This window comes from Oenanthe melanoleuca, chromosome 13 (assembly GCF_029582105.1).
Source record: "Oenanthe melanoleuca isolate GR-GAL-2019-014 chromosome 13, OMel1.0, whole genome shotgun sequence".
NCBI lineage: Eukaryota > Metazoa > Chordata > Aves > Passeriformes > Muscicapidae > Oenanthe > Oenanthe melanoleuca.
Genome location: NC_079347.1, coordinates 13,240,796 through 13,262,824, shown reverse-complemented (window position 1 = coordinate 13,262,824; position 22,029 = coordinate 13,240,796). Strand labels below are relative to the sequence as shown.

The window sequence follows — 22,029 nt, the reverse complement described above, 5'->3', positions numbered from 1 at the left end:
CTCTCTATTTTCAACATTATAGAGCCATGGTCTTTTCTAGTTATGTAAATGGAATTTTGCACACAGTAGAAGCCAGGGACAGTGTCCCCGTGGCAAATGGGCATCCACACATTGCAGCTGTAGGATCAGCTCACAGGACTGTGCAACAGGGAGCAATGCTTGGGGTTTCAGTTTGTAATAGCGAAATCTTTTATATTTTAAAGATACCTCTCTCTTCATCAGGTTTATGAAGGCTATGGCCAAACAGAATGCACAGCTGGATGCACCTTTACAACTCCAGGTGACTGGACATCAGGTAATTATTTTCTTCCAGCATTTGAAGAAATAAAAGAAATGCACATTCCTTTAGGAAATGATGGACTGTAACAACAAGGCCAAGTTGGATGGGGCTTGGAGAAACTTGATCTAGTGGAAAGTCTTCCTGCCCATGGCAGGGGGTTGGAATTTTAATGTCCCTTCCAATCCAAACCACTCTATGCTATTTCAGAATAGGTTTTATATCCAGAGGAGGTGTTGGTATTTAGTTTTAATAGTGCAAAACCTTAATTAAGGAAATTATTTCCACACGCAGACACAGCTCCTGCAAGAATATCCAGTGTATCTACAACTATGCAAGTAACTAATGATAAAATTCTAATTATTGTTTGTAGAAGAGATGACAAGTGACTTGATAACTTTGATTTCCAGGTCATGTAGGAGCCCCTTTGCCCTGTAACTTAATCAGATTGAAGGATGTGGAAGAACTGAATTATTTTGCTTCCAAAGGAGAAGGAGAGGTAGCAAATCACATTTTTATATTAAATTCTCACTAGTTAACTCTGTATGAAGTAGTTTATAGAATTATTTTACCTTTGTAGGGTGCATGGTTGCTGGCATGTTACATAGTACAATCAGGAAAGGAAAATGGCAGTTTAACAATAAAGCAGCAAAGAATTAATGAAAAAGGAGCTGTGGCAGTATTTCCAGCCTGATTCCTTGAACTGCTAAGACTGAATTAATTAGTTCAGCAAAGAAGAGCTGAATTGATGTGATTTCTACATTGCTGTCATTTCTATACTACATAAAAATTAATATTGCTGAAATAACTTTTTTATTTTTAACTGCAAATGGAATGCAAATCATGTTCAAACAAATCAGTTTTTCAAACTCTACTTCATATTTCCATTAGCTTGAAAAGAAATCCATAGATAGTTTAATAATGCAATCTATTTTAGTTTCCTGGAGCACAGTCGTTAAAATATTTCAAATTCTGTGAGTTACTACTTAACTTGTATTTTTAGCAGAATAAGAAAATAATTCATCATCATCCCTGGTTGTTTTGCAGATCTGTGTGAAAGGACCTAACGTGTTTAAAGGTTACTTGAAAGATGAAGAGAGGACAGCTGAAGCGCTGGACCAGGAGGGCTGGCTTCACACAGGAGACATTGGAAAATGGTTACCTGTGCGTACTGGGCACACACAGAGTTCTAACAGCAGTTGTATTATCCCATGTAAATTTTCAAGGACTGAATTTAAGGTCTCCAAGCAGGTCTATCTTTGCAAAGGATTAAGTTTATATTTGGCAGAATAAGCTTGATATGTCAGTGAAGCATTTGAAAACACAAAAGGCAATTGAAAGCTCTGTTAAAGACAGACTGCTTGCTGAATTTCTGTGGTTAAATAACTTCTCTGGGAATTCTCATTTCTTTCTCCTAACAGAATGGGACCCTTAAAATTATTGATCGGAAAAAGCATATATTTAAACTTGCTCAGGGAGAATATATTGCACCAGAGAAGATAGAGAATATCTACATCCGCAGTGACCCTGTTGCTCAGATCTACGTCCATGGAGACAGCCTGCAGGTATAAACCAAGCTTTCAGAAAATCTGCTTTACTCTTAGTAGTTAGAAGATAGAGTTGGGCATGCACAAAGGGAAAATGTGAGTGGATAATGCCACATTGTCTCCCTCCTGCTTTGGAGCTGGCTGACAGCCAGGCAGCAACTGAGCTGCTGGTGTGACCCTGAGCAGCTTAGAGAATGCTGTGACCAAAGATCAAGTCTTTAATAAGTTGGCTTTGGTGTCACTCTGTGTGTCTCCAATGCTGTCCTTTGCCACCATGCCTGTGGTAAGCCAGGCAAAGGCAAAGCCTGCCCCCCACACTGCCTGCCCATTCTCACCAGTCTTGTTCTGTTAATTTGCACATTTATATGCACACCTACAGCTTTTGAAACCATGGCAATTCATCCTCTGCATTCAAGGCTCACAAGCATGAGCCTTCCCTTGGCATCAGAGTTTGCCTGAGACTTGCAGGGCCATGTGAGTTATTAATGTCCAAAAAGAGCACAGACCAAACTGAGGATATTAAAACTGCTGGTAAATGCACAGTCACAGACAGCCTTTTATCTGAGAAAAAGGCACAGACATCAGACTGTACTTCATGATGATATGTTAGCAAATTATTTACATAATTAAACAAGAAGTGGTAAACATGCAGAAATTCAGCTGGCTTGTGTATTCACTTCAGTGTAGAGCCTGAAATGTAGTTCAGCTTCCCCCTGCAACTCTCCCTCTCCTTTACCTACAGGCCTTCCTGGTGGGAATTGTGGTGCCTGATGCTGAAGTTATGCCAGGTTGGGCAAAGAAAAGAGGATTTGAAGGAACATATGCAGAACTCTGTAAAAATAAGGTTTGTACCTGCAGTACAGTGCACAATACTGTGTCTAGGAATGGCAATTTCAGTGACAAGAATTATTTCCTCCCTGAACATTCAGCAGGGTTGACCTAGATCCAGTGATATGTGTTGACTGGTGGTACTGACCTCTGCCAGCTCTGGTGCAGGAGGCCCAAGAGGAAATCTTGCAGAGAACAACAGTACAGCAGGAGGAGAGGTTGTGTTTGCTTAGATTTCTTAAATAAGACAACTAAATAAGACTTATTACTGGCCTTCTCTGTGGTGACCACCAACAGGATCAGAGAGATGGGCCTGAAGTTGTATCGGAGGAGGTTTAGGTTGGATATTAGGAAAAGGTTTTTCCCAGAGAGGGTGGCTGGGCACTGGAACACGCTCTCAAGGGGACTGGTCACACCATCAAGTCTGACAGAGCTCAAGGAGCATTTGGACAACACTCTCAGGTACATGATATAACTCTTGGGGCTGTTCTGTGCAGGGCTAGGAGTTGGATTCCATGATCCCTGTGGGTGCTTTCCAGCTCAGGACATTCTATGATTCTATAAAAAGGTCTTAAACACATACTCTCTAATACTGAGAAACTGCATTTGATAACATCAGTGAATACTGATGCCACTGAACCAACCCACTGGTGTCTGTGGGCAATGATTCTGCATTGAAGTCTGGCAGATGGCTGAAGGACTGTAAATTTAACAGCTATGTCACACAGCTGGTTTGAAAATAGACCTTTAACTTTCATACCAAGGAGACACTTGACATCACCACACTTAAGTGTAATGTTTATACACTACAATAGAAATTTGCTAATTACATATAAATTGCTAGAATTACATATAAATTGCTTGAATTTTACTCAGAAGCACTTTTTTTGTGACAGTGAGCATTAATTGCCTGTAAGATTGATTATGGTAGCTCATGAGGAATTTCTGTGTTTTAATGCAGGAACTGCAGCAAGCGATAATGGAAGACATGGTACGATTAGGGAAGGAGAGTGGGCTTCACTCCTTTGAGCAGGTAAAATGAAACATCATTCAGTGTGGTCAGACAGGCAATTTGTCTGTATAGAAGAGAGATTTGTCAGCAGTTATGATGTTGCTGAAGATCTTCGTTGCAGCTGTACATAATGTTTTTAGAAAGAGCTTTATTGCTGGCAAGATGTATTTATTCCTTTGGAAAAATGTATTTGCTGTGATTCTGCTTCCCACCCATGTTTGAAATTTGAATTGAATTTAGTGAAAGTTTTGGGTGCAGAGGTCAAAATCTGAATTGGGGACATGGATAATCTCCAGACTGACAACCAGAGGTCAAGATAAACATCTGTAGGAGGCCTTGATTTTGTGCTACTGAAAGCTCTGTTAGAAATTAGGTCACTAATTACTACTCTTACACCTGACCTTGAAATGCTGCTGGTTACTTTATTTTCAGTCTGGGCACTAGTTCTTCCCTGCTTTTGTAAATATTTCTGCAACAGAACTACAAACACTTTAGAAGGGGAGATCTGAAATCAACCATGAATTCCATAGCACTCAAAACACAGAAAAATTATACACCCTATTTTAAATGTCAAATGCTTATTTCTGTTTAAAAAATGAACATCTTAATCATTTCATATAATTAGCAAGGGCCTCTTTGCTTTTGTTTAGACTGTTTCTGGCTGATAATTCTAATGAGTAGTTCACCATATTGGAGTGGAGCAGAAGCATCATTAAAGATAGCCCTGTTTTTCTTATTTCTCAGTTACCTATGCAAATGAAATGATAGCAAAAAGACCTTTATTTAAAAATAATTCAGTATAAAGCATAGTTTTTAATGCATATAATTGTCTGTGCTAATAAGTCTTGTTTGACTCTGCCATGGCCTTCACAGTATGAAATATCCTCAAGTAATTGATTCCATCAGCAGTTTTCAATTAATAAAGTATGAAGTAATGAGGAAAGCCTTGTTGTCTTTCTAAAAATTGGAATAAAACAATAATAGAATAGAAAAAAAATAATTAGCCACAGATACTGGTTTCCAGGACCTGAAAGCTAGTGTAGCAAACAGGGGAGCATTAATAGCAAGAATACTGATTTATGAAGGATTGCATGGGGGCAGGACCTGGACCACGATGCTTACAGGGAAAGATGAATCGCATATATAAGGAACAGAAAATGGATTTGCAGCCTATATGGCTACAACTCCCAGCCAAACAAACTGCAAAGCAGTCTGGCTTGGGTAATCACAAAAGCAGCAGATGGCTGGGGAGTTTTATCTTAAATCAGTGTGCTCTGACCAGTCACGCAGCAGTTTTCTGTTTTCTCCCACACCAGCACGGGAAGGAAAAGCTCACTCCCATCTGTGCTGCCAAGCTCCCCACTATGCACTGCCTCAGAAAAGGGTAGCCTTTTGAAATGCATTTGCGCAGACTAAAAGACTTGTATCACTTTAATTATTTAAAGATTATCATCATGTACACGCTGCGTGCCTGCAAAGCTTCATGATAATTTTGCAAGATTCAATCAGTGCTGTTTACTTTTGCAGTGGGGTTAAGTTGACGTTTCCTAGCACAACTCCCTGCCCTTGCCCTCTTCCCCTCTGCCTTTCAGCTGAATGAAACTGCAGTGATGATATTACGCTGTCCCTTGTGCACTGCCTCGCTGTGCTCTGGCCACACTTTCATATTGAAAAGAAGTTTATGTGCTCATTCTCTTGGACAGCTCCCTTCTGTGGGCAGGGGATGGAAATCCTGGGGACTCAGCAGAAGAGTGCCCTGGACTTGAGGCACTACTGAAGGGAAGCACAGCAAAAAAGTTAATGTTTATTCAGAGTGATGCCTGTAACCTTTGCTATAAATATATTCCTCTTTTATTTTAGGTCAAAGCCATTTATATTCACTCTGAAATGTTCTCAGTGCAAAACGGTTTGTTGACACCAACATTAAAGGCTAAGAGACCAGAACTCAGAGATTACTTCAAAAAACAAATAGAAGAGCTATATTCAAGCATCTCCATCTGAAATCACTGGAAGAATCTTCTGAGTAATGGACTTCATAGCAATATTAGAATAATACTCAAAAAGTACAGAGCCAGAACGACACTGCTGAAATGGATAAGCATCTGAATCTTACATTTGAGCCTTTCATTTTTCTAGGATTTCATCATTAACCATATTTTCCCTTTCTTTTTGCCATCAGGTGTGATACGATTTCTTTTTTACTCTAGGTACACAGTAAGGCACTACTAAAAGTTATGCTAAATTGCCACAAAATACACAGAAATTTCAATCTATGGCCAAGTAAATTATGGAAGCATATCTTATAAATAACCACAAACATTTCTAATTAAAATAGGGAAAAATTCAGGTATGTCTGTTGATATTGATTGTATATAACCTAACCTATTAGAAACTAAAATCATAAATAATTCAATATTGTTGTCTACCTCAAATAATCAGTGATTGATGGTGAAAGTAAAAGTCTATTTTCTCTGATTCGGAACTTCAAGCTGGATATTGGTTTATATAGTAAGTGATAGTTTTTATATTTTTCAGGACATAAACAACGTTTATTTGATTTATTCATTGATGACTTAACAACCAGAACAGAAATAGGAAGGAATTTTGTTTGTACTTAATAGACCTATTAGTATATTACATCTAATGGATTAATGTTTCCTTGAAATTAAAGGAACAGGGCAGGAAGTAATAGCACAGATTTCCCTCTATTTCCTTTTCATCCAAACACAGTTTATCCGTGGTATGCAGATTCTGCATTAGGGCTCCTTCAGTCCAGTGACGTCTGAACTGCTCAAACTGAGAAGGTCACAAAAGCATCACTGGCTCTGTGGTGGCTTTAGGTGGGAGTTTACGATAATCCATATGCTCCCAATCCCTAATTTATTACTTCACATGTTGTTAATACTGTGTAGTCCAGCTGGACTAACTCCTGTTCAGAATCAGTGCTAAAGAAATGGAGCACAAGGAATAAGCTGTGATTCTGGATGGAGCTTAGCAAAATGAAAGGGTTTGGGAAAAGGCCAGCCCGAGGTGCAGCAGTGGAGGGCATCCTTTATCTGGCCATGGAAGGGGAAGGAATACTGCCCCAAAGGACTCATGGGGGTGGGCTAAAGGCTGTGTTAGGCATCGCTGTGCAAGACGTCACTGTATGGTGGAACAAGGGATGTGGTGGCAGAAAGGCCTGTTACAGGAATGTCTTTATTGTCAGACATCTGGAAGCATCAAGTCCCATTGGCATCACTTCCAATGGCTTCTCTGGAATAACCAGCAAGTTGTCTGGATAAAACAGATTTTTGTGGTCATCAGAAAGGGGATAAGTCTCACAAGAAGTAGGAACAGACTCTAGAGCTCTCTCTTGGTACAAAGCCCAGTACAAGGGAAAGAGAAAACTGTCACATCAAATTGCTTGAACACTTGGACTGTCGATGGCTTCTTTCTGCTAAACAGGGTCCTAAATATCTGTGTATTTTACTAGCTGATGTTTGCTGCACCAGTGCATACTAGCATGGAGCTGTGCCTGCTAGATCTTTGCTAGGACAGTGGAAGCACACTTATTTTCTTTGCTGGAATCCACTGTAGACTTTTGAAGCTAAAAGTTTAAATTTTTAATCTAAACAGTATCTTTTTTTTTTTCTCTCTGAAGTTCTGGTGCATGCTTCCAAAAGAAATAAATGGAATTAATAAGTTAGTGTTATACGAAGACTGATTTATTGCAGTGATTTCAGAATAAAATGATACATAGGAAACCATATCAGTAACATAATGACTCAAAGAATGTGGCAGTTTGATTTATCAAATGTGCGTTTGTCTGAATCCCTTTATGCAGCTGACTCCTCATTTGATTTCAGTGCAATGACTCATATCAGTCCAAAGTAAGTAAAGAAATACCTGAGATCTGATGGAGTCATCATTTTTCATCAATGTGTGCAGCAATAGCATCCCTGGGGAATTTGTGTGTGCCTCATCAACGGAGGACAGGGATTATTGCATAAAGTCTGGCTCTTTAGGTCAAGTCATAAAGGGTTTTTATCTCAGTGGACTTTAGTTCATATCCTTTTTGTATCAGCCAAAAGACAGTCATTACATACACAACCTTCACAGCAATGGAGAATTAAATTCAGTACAATTTCCTGTCTGTTTTAATGCAACAGTTTTAAAATAAAAAACTCCAAACCCTAGTCATTTAAGTAAGTAGAGAAAAGCTATTTTTTGCCATTTGAATTTAATTTACTTTTCTTCTAAGATGATTTCAGGCTTTTGGAGAAAACTAAACTCTGTATGAAGATCCCAATATGAATTTATTTACAGCTTAGATGGCTATTATTTTTACATATATGATGCTGAATAATATATTTATATTCTTCTTTTGGTATTTGATGCAAAATGTCAGATGCACTAGAGCCAAATATGTGAACACCAAAAGAATAAGAAAAAAAAGATTCAGACTTGGCCACATTTGGATGATGCAAAATCTGAGTTGGTTTTTGTCACACCAAAAGTGTGAATGCCTTCAGAACTTGTGAAAAATTATATAAGTAAACTAAAAGCTCTCTTTTATACTTGTATAATCAGATTTTCCTCTGCGGGTCACTCGCCATAATAATAACAATGTTGTAAGAGATTAACACCTGAAAAAGGGACATAAGGCATGAGCTAGGCTCAATCCTGCTTCTCTTCAAATTCCAGGAATATTTATTTTGTATTGAGCTTTCTTAAACTGAAACACTTCTTGTGACCACCAAGGACCACCAAGGAAAAATCCCCAGGACTGTCCCATAACCAGTTGTTTGGTTTTTGTTTTTCGGTTTTGTGGGGCTTTTTTTTTTTTTTTTTTTTAATTGGGGTGGGGGGGAGGTTGTTTTTTTTGTTTGTTTTTTTAACCTTAAGATACTAATTACAAAATTACTTTCTATTATTCATCTTAAAGAATGGCAACTCTTTCTGCAGTCAGTTTTACAGTTGCAGTACTGCATTCTTGGACACGTTAAACATGGGAGGTTTTTCCTGGGCCAGGTGCTATGCCTGTGGAATCACTGGAAGTCTTATACATAAAAAAACCACAATAAAATAAATTTTTCAGGAAGAGACTTTTGCTTAATTATATATTTTGTATGTTCTTTGCTTGATATATTACACAGAGAAAAATCTGTCCTGCCAAAATGCACTAAGTGTGAGCAGAAACCAGACCAGAGTCTTTAACCCCATGTGGGCAGTAAATACATGGAATAATTCTGTCCTGAAAGGCACGTTTGCAGGTTGAAGTGCTTGATGCACACAAGGTGAGACAGAGACAGTGAGTTTTATTGATAAAGTATCATACTGCAATTTGCCCTCACTGTTAGTCAGTATCTATCAGCAGTAGTAAGGTCCAGTCTCATTTTTACCATGAGTATAAAATTCTCATGTGTAACAAAATAATCTAACCTTAACGTCTGGAATGAAAAAATTAACTTAGATTTTTTTATTTTAATTTTACATGTGTTAAAAGCACAAATTGCTGATCTATATGTAAATAAATGCTGCAAGATGAATGTAAAATGGGAAAGAATATACTATTTTTGCATGGTAATAGGTTACTTAAAGACCTCTTGATGCCTTAGAAAGAAATTGAAAAAGCATTTTATTTAGAGAGGCAATTCTCTTGCCATACTTTTTGCATCTTTAGTTCACTTTGGTTTTCTCTAGGGGAAAAAATTCATAATTAAATCATTGTTTCTTATTGGAATTTATGTTCTTCAGTATTTTGCACATTTTGTGGTTTCTATACCACCTTTGCACCTGTGAAACAATGAAGCTTTTCAGAGAAGAAATCTGGATGCCTGTAGCCCAGAATTTTAGATCCCTTGAATTCTTCCAAAGAAAAATGTTTTCTGAGGCATCTGGAGTTCCTTTAAGGCCTTCATTTCAGCATTTTGTTATGTATTTTAGCAAAGCAGCCAACAAATGAGGCATTTTGGTGTTGCCTATTGTATTTTCAACTGAAAGTGAAGGGGGGTAAAATTTAACATATTCATTTGTGTAAAAAAAAAAAAATCCTAACTGTTATTAAATTTTTTTCAGTTTTGGTATATTAGCATGTGTATCAAAGAGTCATCTATGGAAACTTTTGTAAAGAACTAAATTCTCACCTTTCTCAAAACTGCTCATAAGATTTTCTTGCGGACTGACATAAAATAATAGCTCTTTTATAAAATCTGTTGTTCCTCCAGCACTTTGTCCTCACCATCAGTACAAAGTAATTTGGAATGTCTGCCTAAACCAAATGTATTGTAAAAATAAGAAATCATGTAAAAAAAAAAAAAAATTATAAAATGCATATTGGGACATGAGATTGATTTTAGCAATCTCCTATGAAAACAAATTATTGGAAAGTTCAAAGTTCTCTGAAGATGCAGCAGTCTTTCTGTAATGGTTTCATTTTTTAATTTTAGATCAATAATAATATAACCAAATGTATATGCTTGTTTAATATGAATTGACAATTGGGAATGCATAGTATTTTTTCAGACTGTGTCTAAACCAATAAAGTCTCAAAGCATTCAGGCTCTATTCCGGTTTTTGTGTGCACTTGTATCTCCCTTCACTTGGAAATCCAGAAACGCCGGTAAGTGCCCAAAGCCAGGCCGGATGGGGCTTGGAACAACCTGGTGTAGCAAACTGCGTCCCTGCCCATGGCACGGGGCTGGAACAGGATTGTATTTGGGGTCCCTTCAACCCAAATCATTCTATGATTCTATGAGCTCCATTTTGTCAGGTAACCAATATTATTTTTGAGAAACAACAGTCTCGATATTCAGCAAAATTTAGACTGCTTTATTTTATATAGACAGAGCAAGCAGCGCACTGGGGATACATGGGGGCCACCGCCCACTCCATGCTCACCGAACTTTGGTTTGCACCTCCCTTTTATACCGTGGTTTCCATGTAGTCATTAATAATTGCTTTTTTTTGTTGTTGTCATAATTTTGCCAGGTAAGCAGTGGTGGTCTGTGGGATCGCTGGACGACATGAGTCTCTAGACAATTTGTCAAGTCCCAGAGATAACCATCTAGTTTTGGTAGATAAGAAATGACACAAGTGGGGAAGTCTGGTCTCAGGATGCAATTGATTACACAAAGGCAGGAAATTTGATTTTGCAGAATCTACTGGCTGTGTGAAAGCCTTGTTTTGCAAACTGTTAGTAAAACAGAATGATTTAATCATATATTTTCCTTTCTTTAGTGTCATGCTTCATTTCAGACCTAAGTATTCTGGTTTATACAAACCCCAATACTTTTATGATTAACACGAACCTTTTATCGCTTATCACACGAAGCAACGAGATTCCTCCTCTACAAACTGAAGCTAAAACATGGGGTCGGATCAGTACAAGGATTATCACACACACGGTTTATTTACTCAATTTTCACACAGGAGCTTTTACGCTGTGAGGGTGCTGAGGCGCTGGCATAGGATGCCGTGGGAGCGTTCCCCACCGGGCCGGACGAGGCACTAAGCCGGCGGACCCGGTGAAAGCGGAGCGATTTGTGAAAGCGGAGGGACCTGGTGACAGCGGAGCGATGTGGTAAAAGCGGAGGGAGCCGGTGGAAGCGGAGGGACGTGGTGACAGCGGAAAGAGCCGGTGAAACCGACCCTGCGCACAGGGAGTCCCTCACGGGGGCCGGCCCCTCAGCGCAGGGCGCGTGCGGCCGCCCCGCGCATGCGGGCTGGCGGTGCGGGCCGAGGGGCCGCGGGCGCTGCGGGCCGGGTTACCATGGAGCGGGACTGCGGGCTCGACGCCCCCCGCACCGGGAAGGCACCGCGGAAGAAGCGTCGCGCGTCCCCTCTGCCGGGGGCGGCCGCTCTCCCGGGCAGCCGGGCCGGTGTCTCTCAGGTGTGCCGGCGGCGCCTGTTCGGGGGCGCGGGGCCTCGCGGGCCCGAGCCTGCCTGTAAGCGCCTCTCCGGGCCGGCGGCGGAGCTTGAGGTGCAGGAGGCTGAGCCGGTACCGGCAGGAAAGGGTGGCGGAAAGAGGACCCGCAGTGCTTTGTCCGGTGTGTTCTCGTGCGTAAAGGTGCTGGGCAGGGTAGTTCGGCCAAGGTTTTTACCAATACCGTCCTCAGTGTCCCCCCGAAGGTTTGTTCCTCACTCGTGTGCCCAGGGCAGCGGGTGTGAGCTTAGAAAGTGGTTTCTTGTTATCCATGTCCCTCACCACTTGGAGAAACCAGACTGCTGTTCTAGAAGCAGGAGTGTTTCTTCTATTTTAGCTGCTAATTAGTAATAGGAAGGATTTTTCCTTTTGTAAACTGCCTCCCCTCCATTTAATGGAGTTGGGAGTATTGAGAAATGGCAAGCTTTGCTCACCTTTGAGAGAATAACAATTGCTTAAAGTCGTTACTCAAAAGGACCTGCCTCGTTTATTGAACACAGTGCAACAGATACCAAGCTAAGAATTTGAGACCTGTTAAGAAAAAAATGCAGTTCAAAGGATGGGAATCCAGTGAAGGCTGACAGAGTATGGGGAAGACCAGTGTGGGATGTCAAAAGTAGAGCTTTGCTGTTAGAGGGTACTGCAAACATTGGTTATTGCCTGCTCTGCTGGCTCCTGCTCTTGGATATATTTAGTGCTCCTGTGCACAGGACTGGGTGCAACCAGCTGCCTCAAGGTCTTCCATATGCTTGAAAAAGAGAAGGAAAAGGATGAGTCTTGTCCATACATCATCCTGTTCTGAATTCCCAAGAAGCTTCAGCCGAAGAGCTCTGTGTCACCCTGGGGAAATGCAGTGACTCAGACCCAGGTTTTAGTGTGGGGATGGATGTTCCTTTGTGGTCATAAAAGTGTAACTCTAGAGAGAATTTCTAGCTCTTGGACAATGAAAGCAAAGCACAAAGCTAAATGACTTAGAAAATTGGTTTAGGTTAAGAAAATACGTCTCTGAAATTTACTGGTTGCTGATTAATTGTGTCATTAATAGAGTCAAAAACTGTAGAAGGTGGGAACAGCTAAAGGTTCCCTGTTAGAAATAATAATCTAAATTCTAATGCTGAAATTATCATTATTGAACTAAATATTTATTCTCTAGGCAGGAATAAAAAGGTCCGTGGGAAAAACCTACCAAAGATTAAAGAAAATGTTGAATATACTGAAGAGAGCTCCTCATACAACCAAAGGTCAGCTAGAACTCATTCAAACACACCATTGTTAAGACTTGCTAGTAAATTATATTGTTTTGCCTTGTTGGCTCTTAGAGCAATGCAGTCTGAATTATTAGTGCACTGATGTTTGTCATATTATTTATTGACACCCCACAATGACATTTTGGAGTTGTTGCTTTTGTCTAAAACAGTGTAGCTGCGATTTAACTTGGTTCTGTTCTTCAACTGCAGTAGTCAAGTGACTGTCAGAAAAACAACAGACTTCAAGATAAAAGAAGAGGAGCCAGAGGAAAGCTGTGTACCACTGAAGGTGAGAATGTTGTCTTGCTTTTTATCTACTAGTGATGGAGGATAAATCAGAGAAATGTTACACATTCAATTCTTTTCCTATTTGGTTAAAATTTCCTATGAGTTATGTCTGTGTGTGCCCAGATGCTTTCCAGGCTGAACTTGGTCCTGTATTTTGGATTACATTTTGTGTGTCTTTGGCCAGAATAAAAGCTGTTGGAGCTACTGGTAGCATAAGAAAACATCAATACTAATTATCCTGGACAAGGCAAGGCTGTAAGAATTGTTTTGTGTGGAAGAGATCTCAGTAGATCGTGATTCCAGAGAATTGCTCACTTCTAGGTCAGGCACAGACCTTTGACAGGTCGCTGATGCTCTTTCTTGTGTTATTAAAACTGGTAAAAAGTGATTGGAGGTGATGGTGCAGAAGTGTTACAGGACAGTTAATACTGCAATGGCAAGAGAATAGTGAACCAGGTGTGTTTGAACTGACATCTGCTGCAGCAAGAGACACAGGTGGCACTGGTATAAAACTATTTTTCTTTAAAATATTAGCTCTTCTTTAGAGTCTACCAATTATTTGCATTTTCTACAAAATGCCTAGTATTGTAGAATCTAGTACCTACACATCATAGATGTTTGTATTTACAGAAATGGTGAAGGATTCTGAAAATGAGGACTGAGTGTCTGAAAAAACATAAAATCAAAAGACAGTGAAGTTCATTACTTCACCTCTGTTGTGCATAAGTTCAGTCTCAACCAGCAAAGATTGCAGGATCAAATGATGGGATATTTGTCACGAATTTTAGAGCTGTAAGATTGCAGATTTGTTAAAGTGCCTGAAAAACCCTGCTACAAATTACACTGTGAATAGCAGCTTAAATGATGAAGTACTAGAAAGTGAATTTTTTCAGCATCTGTGAATGTCGGATGATATTTAAGTGCCTTTCTTTGTCTACATTCAGTTTTCTCAGGTTGTTTGTATTGGTCTTTTAATTTTAGGAATCCGAAATAATCAACTTTGAAAGTAAAGAAAGTTTGAAAAATTCTGAAGTGACTTCAAGTGAGTATAATGGCAATACATTATATTATTAAATATATTTTATATCTATGTTAAACTAAATGTAAAATTCATTATATAATTTTATTTCTATAAAAGTACTGGTCTTGTGCTGTTGTTATGCTGGTTCTGGCTGTGTGATATTAAAAAAGTGAAGATTTTGATACCACTGGCTGGACTTCTGCCTCTTACTGCAGCCTGTGGCTAGGCTCACGTGAAGTGGTTATAGGCAGCACAGACAGACCCACAGCACCTGAGACAGCCTGTTGGATACCACATGATCTTGGTTTTATCATTGACAGAACTAGTTGTAGACATGAGTTCTTCAGTTTACTCAAACTACATTTCTAAAAGCATGCTGCATTTCTAAAAGCATGTGACCTATATAAGAATTACCCTACTAGAGGCTAAGTTTTTCAGGTATGTCCTGTGTGCCTTGGACAAAGAAGGTATCTTCTCTTGGCTTATGATAGTGTATGGAAGTAAACAAAGGATGCCCTTTGTTTGCTTCTATTATGACTCATTATAAGATATTGACATGACAGTGTTTAGCTCATTACAGGAATGAAACTCAGATAAGGAAATCCTGATGGTTTGTACAAGATGATAGATTTTTTTTTTTTTAGCTACCTTTTTTGTCTCTTTCTCTAGGTATGGAAATTACTCTTCCCACAGGTGTTTCCACCATTCTTATGGAGTGTTTAGATAAAGATTCGGCTGCAGATTGTAGCACTGCTAGCGACAGCCCTAAGACTTATTCATCTCCTGAAACATTCAGAGATGATGATTTGGGTGAGAACGTCTGGGTGACTTTTTTTCAGTTTTATTTGATGTAGAAAATGTTGGGAGACTGTCTACAATAGAAAGACAGGGGCCTCCCTTGGTGTGACTCACTGGGTCACATCTTTGCTGTAAACCCATGCTTAACATGGAATTCGTGTATCTGTCCTCTAATCTGGTGTGAATCAGGTCCTTGTGTAATTTGAATCCGACTTTAAACCTAAAGTATTCACTGCTGACACGATCTGTTTATTGGGAATTACCCACAAATGTGTGTTCAGTCAAATTCCTTCCAAACTTTTCTGCAGCTGTTTGAGCCAATACAGTGCCTTAATTTTGCTTTTTAGTCCCTGTCCTGCAAATGGGATTGCTTTCAGTTTGGTCACAAATTTAATAAGTCAATGAATTTCTGCATATTAAATCTGCACTTATATTTTTTATGTCCAGAAAAATGCAATTTTTACTCTGTGGACCTTGGCAAGTACAAGAACTCTACTCTCTTGGACTCCAGCAAAGCAGTGACCATAGATAAGATACCACAGATCTCAAATCTTTCAGCAATATTAGGTAATTATTTTCTACAGTACTTCAGGATATAAACATTAACAGATTTCACTCTGGTGTGGGGAACCTGTATAAAATATGTAAATGATCATTGTATGTAAGGTCTGTCTGCATAATAGAGAGCAGCTCCCTGCTAGTGGTCTGTGTTTGCTTCTAATATTGTGCTTTATAAGTTAGTTTGCACTAAAAGATTGTCTGGTCTAAGATGGCTTTTTCATTTAAAGTTTTTTTTTTTAGAACCTGTACCAGAGGATTTTCCAGACCGATGCATTAAAAGGTAATTGCTACAGCAGACGCTTTGATGCACCTAAATGTTCAGACTCTTCTCTTCTGAGAGATACTTAAAAGAAAGACCAGTACAAATAAGCTTCTGCTCCTGCAAGCACTTCTGTGGAGTTTCAGCTACTTCACTAACTTAGAAATTGATAGAATTTGAAATTGGTCAGGAAAAAGTTTGCCTTATAGACTTCTAGTTTGGCCTTGCAGCTGTAGGGAAGTCAATGTAAGAGAACTCAATTAAGGATTTTATGGAAGGAGATGACATTTATTTACAAAATCCCTAAATAAGTGGTTTTTATGCAGTTGCACTAATTCTGTCTGATTTCATTCAGTCACAGCAAGAGGGCTGTGCTCAGGTGGTCTAGCCAGGCTTGTCTGTGCAGTAGAGTGTGAAGGGTACCTGTTGTCAAGTCTTCATTCTGCTTGCCCAGAGAAAAATCAGCTTTTGGGCAGGTCTATTACATTCTTTAGGAATCATCAGCTTACATGGGGTGCTCTTCTGCTTTGGAATCCTGCTGACTTTATAATATAATCTTGGGCCAGGTTACTGCCTGTTAGTAGTGTTTCCTTACTCAGAATGTATCTGCCAGGAAGTAGAATGGTGTGTGTGTGTGTGTGTGCTGTGCTGGCACTCTGTTGACACCCTCCTGTTGCTGGGTGCCGAGTTTTCTCTGTGGTGAGGTTTTATCACAGAAGTGTCTTCTATACTTGGCCTTATCACAGAGGTGCCTTCAGGTCCTGACATAAAAAGCTAAGGAACATCAGTTTTTCTAGGAACAGCATCATTTCTTTTAACCCTTGTGCTTCTCCTTCTCATCCTGGTCTTATATGCAGATATTTTCATTCATAACATATCAATCTTAGTGTTACAGATATCTACACAATTGATTCTGAATTTTCTTGTAAACCTAATTTCCCCTGCATCTTCCTTAAATGTTCTGTCCTAGAATACTGAAGTGCTAAGTGTTTAGTGAGTCTTCTGTGGGTCGTAAATCGTGACAATCCTCAGGATGTGACTTGATAAACTATCAAATAACTGTAAAGGGTGATGAAGCAACTCTGTAACAATATTTTTAAAATAAGATTTATCCCTTTTCATTCAACCTATATTTTCCTAGGATTTTCTTATTCATAGGTTTGTTTATAATGTTAACATTCTTTCAGAATAGTTGTTCTTTTCTTCTCCTCTTCTAGAAAGAGACCATCAAATTGCTATTACAGTTCTTCAGCATTAAGCACTTCAACTACACTGGCAGGTAAAATATGAAGCAGTTGAAGAAAATATGAAGCTGTGAGAACTACCAAACTTAAATGATTGCACAGTATCTAAACCAGGCTTCTACTGTGTAATTTGTCTCCAGCACAGACTAAACTCAGTTGTGTCTAGAAGGGAAAGTATAAAGTGAAAAATTGTGCCAGCAAATAAGACTTGGTTGTAATTAATGTGTTAGGAGAAGAAAACAAAAACAATCAACCAACTAAAGTCTCAGACCCTGCATATTTCCATTTAATCACCCATGATGCTCAATTAAAATTGACATTTCTTATTTACCTTACCCAGGAACACTGTGTCATGCTCTTTACTTATTTCATCTCAGTTTATTTCATATCAGCTTCACAAATACATTAAGTCCCTGATGTAACTACAGTTTGGATCTGTGACTGATACAATTCTGTCTGTGGCCCAGGTAACACATAATTTCCCCCTGTTTGATTTGGAGTGTAATGGCAGCAGAAGTTGCCACTGGTAGAGACTGCTGTGATCATACAGATCTCTGGTCCCAGAGTATTTACCCAGCTATGAATAGCCAGATGAGCATAAGATTAATAAGCAGCCTTGTTTACAGAATGGGAGAGGAGCAAAGCAGTGCTGATGGTGGGGAGAAGGAGCCTAGAATTATATTGGAGGGAAAACTGTGTTTACATGGGTGGCTTTGGAATTACTCTTCTTTGAAAACCATCCCATAGGACACGGGGTGGAGAGTAGCTGTTGTCTTTGTCTCAAAGTTAATTAATGTGTTGGAAATCTGTCACAGGAAAAAAACTCTGTAAAATAACAGCTGCAAGAGAGAGAACGCCAGACCTAAAAAGTTGTATGCGCTGTCCTTCACTGTTAGGACCGGAAAACAAGGTGAAAGATCCTAAAAAAATCAGCAAGATTGTATCATAAATGATTTGCTGCTTGTATGGGTGGAGAACTCCACCTAGAGGAGTAGTATTTCCTGCTACACTTACAAAGTGGTGTTTGCAGGCAGGGCAGAGTGAAGATGTAGCTTGCCTCTCCCTCAGAGCAATAATCATGGATGTCCCCAAGCTTACTTGGGTTTTCCAGACCGGCTGTGTTAATGGTACTGAAATGGGTTGTATAGAGCTTGACTATGACAGGGGGACTCTTTTAAGTGCTTACCAGGCTATAGAGATTCACTTTGTAACACAAAATATAATTGTTTTGCTATTTAGCATGATAAACAAACAGCTAAAGCCAAAAGGTTGAAGAAAAAAGAAAGCAGTTTTAATCCCTTAGAAGGAGGTTCATCATCGTTTAGGCAGCTTGATGCCCCAGAAGACGTGTCAGCCAGATCAGAGGGGTTGACAGCAGAAGTTCTGCCAATCAAACCAACAGATGTTGAGGTGGTGAGTATTCCCATTGTGCCCCACTGATTAACACTGGCATGGAATGGAAGTAGGAGTTGTGAATCCTGACCAAAGTTACAATTAAATAGAAGTGGCAGGAAGTGCCACATCTGAAATGTCTGTGCTGTGGTAAACTGTTTGTCTTAATTTTGGAGAGTGTAAGACCAAAAAAACCCTGAACGACAGGAATTCAGTACTTAAATCTGAAGAATTAGTAATAATTCCAAATGGAGTTCTTAAGGTATTGTGTACTAGGAAAATACTGTAAGAATAATAATAAACAACAAAGACTCTGAAACTGATACTGAGTTCTTCTCTGTTTTTGTTTAGCAGATGACTTCTACCATGCTAATCGTGGAGGAAAATAAAGTCCTAAAAAATCCTGATAATGCTCAGCCTGTAGAGTTAGATGTGAGTGCCTGTCTGGTTTTTCTTTTTTTTTTAATTATTCAAATCTAAGAAATTATTCATTGTAGCATATTCAGTTTCTGCTGTATATATGTTACACAGCAAATTGCACAACTGGGCAATAAATTCTGGGCAATTAACAACACCCAAACAGCCCAATCTAGGAATTTGTTTTGTATTTTTACAAATGTAATGTAAAACCAAATATAGTATCCTTACTTGCACAAACTTATTGATTCAAAATTCATATTTAAATGCCAGTTTGAATTCTTTGGCAATACAGGTAGTACAGTACTGCTACTTGTCTCTTTACACCTGACCTAGTGCATACTAGATTAATAAAGAGAGAACATTGAATCCCTAAATTTTATTTAAGCAATAAAATGTCTTTTGCACGAGCCAACAAGCATTAGCTGATATGTATTGTTGTTTGTTATTTAACTGGACATTTATTCCTGCATATTTTGTGTTTTGACGGAGCTGTAGCTTATCTTGTCACCGGTGCGTAAAGCCTTACCTGAGGAGGACCTGTTCCTGAATACCACAAGTCCATTTGGAAATTCAAAAGAAATTGTTCCTGCATCTCTGAGCTCAGAAAAAGAAATTATTCCTCAAAGTCCAGAAGAAAAGAATATTTTAAAGGTTCTGATTTTATTACACTTCTTAAATCCAGTTTTGTCATGCTAATTTCTACTGTACTGTATATTTAACCCTTATGGTATCAAAACTGCTAAAGAATGTTTAAGGCTTTGAAGCTTTCTATCACCCTTTCCAATAGCACGTTGAGTGTACACAAGTAGTCTTAAATGTTTTCTAGTGACATGTCTTGAATTCTGCATGTAATCTCTAATTTCCCTAGAAGAAAGCTGAAAGAACATTTCTTCAGTGGGAATAGTTGTGTGAATGAAATGTCATTAATCTTTTCAGCCTCTGTGTGACAGAAGAGAAATCTGCTCCATTGTTAGAACATCACCAAGCCAGAGCCCTTCCCAGCTACAGCAAGTTCAAGTTAACTGGAAAGAGTTCTTCCTTTCCACAGGAGTGGCTGAAGGTAAAGGAGTATAGACTTGGTTCACTGTGCAGATGCTAACTGGTTAGTTGAGTGTTAAAAAGTTGCTGGGCTTTTTAAAAAGTCTGAATATTTGGAAAAATTGCAAGGCTAAAAAGAGTGAAAGATGCAGAAAACTTCAACTCTCTGGCTTAATAGTGTTCTTGTGAAACAATACTTTATTAAAACTGCCCTAACATTTTCTGCTCCATGGATCTTTAGCATAGGAATTAATACAGTAATAGGCTACTTCAGAATTAAGGCCTTACTTTATTTCTAGGGTGAGTAAGCCTGAGTTGAGCTTTGGTATTCACCACCACTCCTCCACCAAAGTAGTTCAAGTTATCAGTAATGCTTTTCTTTAAAAATGATCAGTTTCTCATATGATTTCTGTTCTTTCTCCTGAAACCCTTAACATAGGGAAAGCTCCTTTCTTCATTTCCCAGATTTTTGTTAAACAAAAATGAGACAAAAATGAATGAAACTGTCTCATCACTTAACACAGGTAAAAGCCCCTCCCTTTCCCATTTCTCATGAAGTTTCTTGGTGTACCACTGGATGGCACGTGTCTTCCAAAGTTTAAACTAGCTCTTCTCCAATTTTCCAATATAGAGATACTGCATAAGTGTGGCAGCTTTCAAAAATACTCAATACACAAAAATTTTTATTTGTGGTCTCTTAGGTCCAAATGTCTTCCTACTTTATTACTGGTTATTTGCAGCATCTAGAATGCAGGGAAGTGCTTGTGTGTGTATATGTATTAATTAATGACACTCATATGATGCTTGTGTACAGATCAAAGAACTGGGATGCTAGGTCGTGCCCAGGCAGGTTGTGGTAATACAAAACACAGGTTGTACTTGGTGGGCAAATGATTCAGAAATCAGCTAGTAGTGTTGTCAGAACAAAAGTTTGGTGTTCTTACTCCTTTTCTAGAGGGTCCTGGTATCGGGAATTAGACTCCACTGTGGTGAGGGTTTATGCTGGATATTTTATTCTCTGTTCAAGAAGTCTTTCAGATGATGCATTGAACTTTCTCTTACATGTGAGAATGTACCACTTTACTAATAATGATTTATCACTTTTTTTTTCTCCTAGATATTATTGCACTTACCAGAAACTGCATCTTCTATAAACAGAAGTGAGATTTTTTGCTTTCAGCAGGAGTTAACAGAAGAAATTATTGTCTTGCTGCTGTGGCAGGGTGGGAAAACAGAACTCTTAACTAGTTAATAATGGTTGTATTTTTTTTTATTTTTTTTTCCATGCATGCATGTATGTTGTTTTGCATGCATGCATGCTAGTATTATGTATTTCAGAAAGCTAGTAAATACTCAAATACTTTATAGTAAATTGTTTTGTATAGCATCTAGATCCTGTTCTGGACATTATTCTGTAAGGATTCCATAAAGATGTTTCTTCAGTTTGTTTAGATTTTTACAAAGTGTGACTGAAGAACAGCAGACCAAATTGCTTTCATAGAATTACTGTTGGCTCGCTCTGCCAAGAATTCTAGTTTTCTCTAGCAGCATTAGTATCTAAAGATGTGACTCCTGTTTAAGTGTTGACATTGGCTATGAAGGTAATTCGTGCATGCCCTGGGAGTGGCTATGAAGGCATTCATGTACTCTTGGGGACTCAGAAGTCAATACTATGCTACCATTAAACTCATTGAATGCTTAGGTTTGAGGAACTTTAGCGGTACAGGACTGTGTGTTCTGCTGTAATTTGATTTCTGAACACCTCTTTACCCCATCATCACTGTGAATTGGCTCTTAGTGATCAGCATTGTCACCATTCTGGGCACATCCACTGCCATCTCAGAGTTCTTCCTGTTTCATCTCAGGTATTTTGTAATACCACATCTCTCAGTCATTGTTTCTTCTAGTGGCTTTAGACTTAGACAGAGAAAGTAAACGCCTTACATGAAACAATGGTGGGAAAAACCCTTTTATAGCTGAACTGTTTGAAGAGATGGATATTGACATTCTGGATTTTCAGGTTACTGCTCACACTGTGTCCATACAAGTCAAATTTCCAGTGCTTCCTGTTCAGCATGTGGATTGTTAATTAATAAATGTTCTTAATGTGCTGAGTGTGTCAGAAAACACTGTCAAGAAGACATTTTTTTCCACTTGAATTCATTGCACATTAAAGTAATTTGGACCCCTA

General features: G+C 38.9%; 2 protein-coding genes across 5 annotated transcripts in view; both read left to right on the top strand.

Annotated features, from left to right (window-relative positions):
• The window catches only part of ACSL6 (acyl-CoA synthetase long chain family member 6), a 56,873-nt gene extending 47,366 nt beyond the window's left edge, over nt 1-9,507 (top strand). For all 3 annotated transcript variants that reach the window (XM_056502433.1, XM_056502432.1, XM_056502434.1), the window contains exons 15-21: nt 223-295; nt 688-776; nt 1,325-1,441; nt 1,699-1,842; nt 2,567-2,668; nt 3,614-3,685; nt 5,525-9,507. In XM_056502433.1, the coding sequence (XP_056358408.1) occupies nt 223-295; nt 688-776; nt 1,325-1,441; nt 1,699-1,842; nt 2,567-2,668; nt 3,614-3,685; nt 5,525-5,665 (738 nt within the window). In that variant the 3' untranslated portion in view covers nt 5,666-9,507. The remainder of the gene's footprint in view (nt 1-222; nt 296-687; nt 777-1,324; nt 1,442-1,698; nt 1,843-2,566; nt 2,669-3,613; nt 3,686-5,524) is intronic.
• Nucleotides 9,508-11,367: 1,860 nt separating this feature from the next.
• MEIKIN (meiotic kinetochore factor) lies at nt 11,368-22,029 on the top strand. Of its 2 annotated transcripts, none has more exons than XM_056502528.1 (14): nt 11,368-11,694; nt 12,724-12,811; nt 13,028-13,106; nt 14,087-14,147; nt 14,796-14,936; nt 15,372-15,491; nt 15,726-15,765; nt 16,962-17,023; nt 17,804-17,898; nt 18,228-18,401; nt 18,735-18,812; nt 19,296-19,451; nt 19,737-19,860; nt 20,956-22,029. In XM_056502528.1, exons 1-14 carry the CDS (start codon nt 11,418-11,420, stop codon nt 21,000-21,002), a joined length of 1,542 nt encoding a protein of 513 aa, XP_056358503.1. In that variant the 5' UTR covers nt 11,368-11,417; the 3' UTR covers nt 21,003-22,029. The 2 variants fall into 2 exon arrangements, with proteins under 2 accessions (XP_056358503.1, XP_056358502.1); XM_056502527.1 differs by having other exon boundaries at nt 18,732-18,812.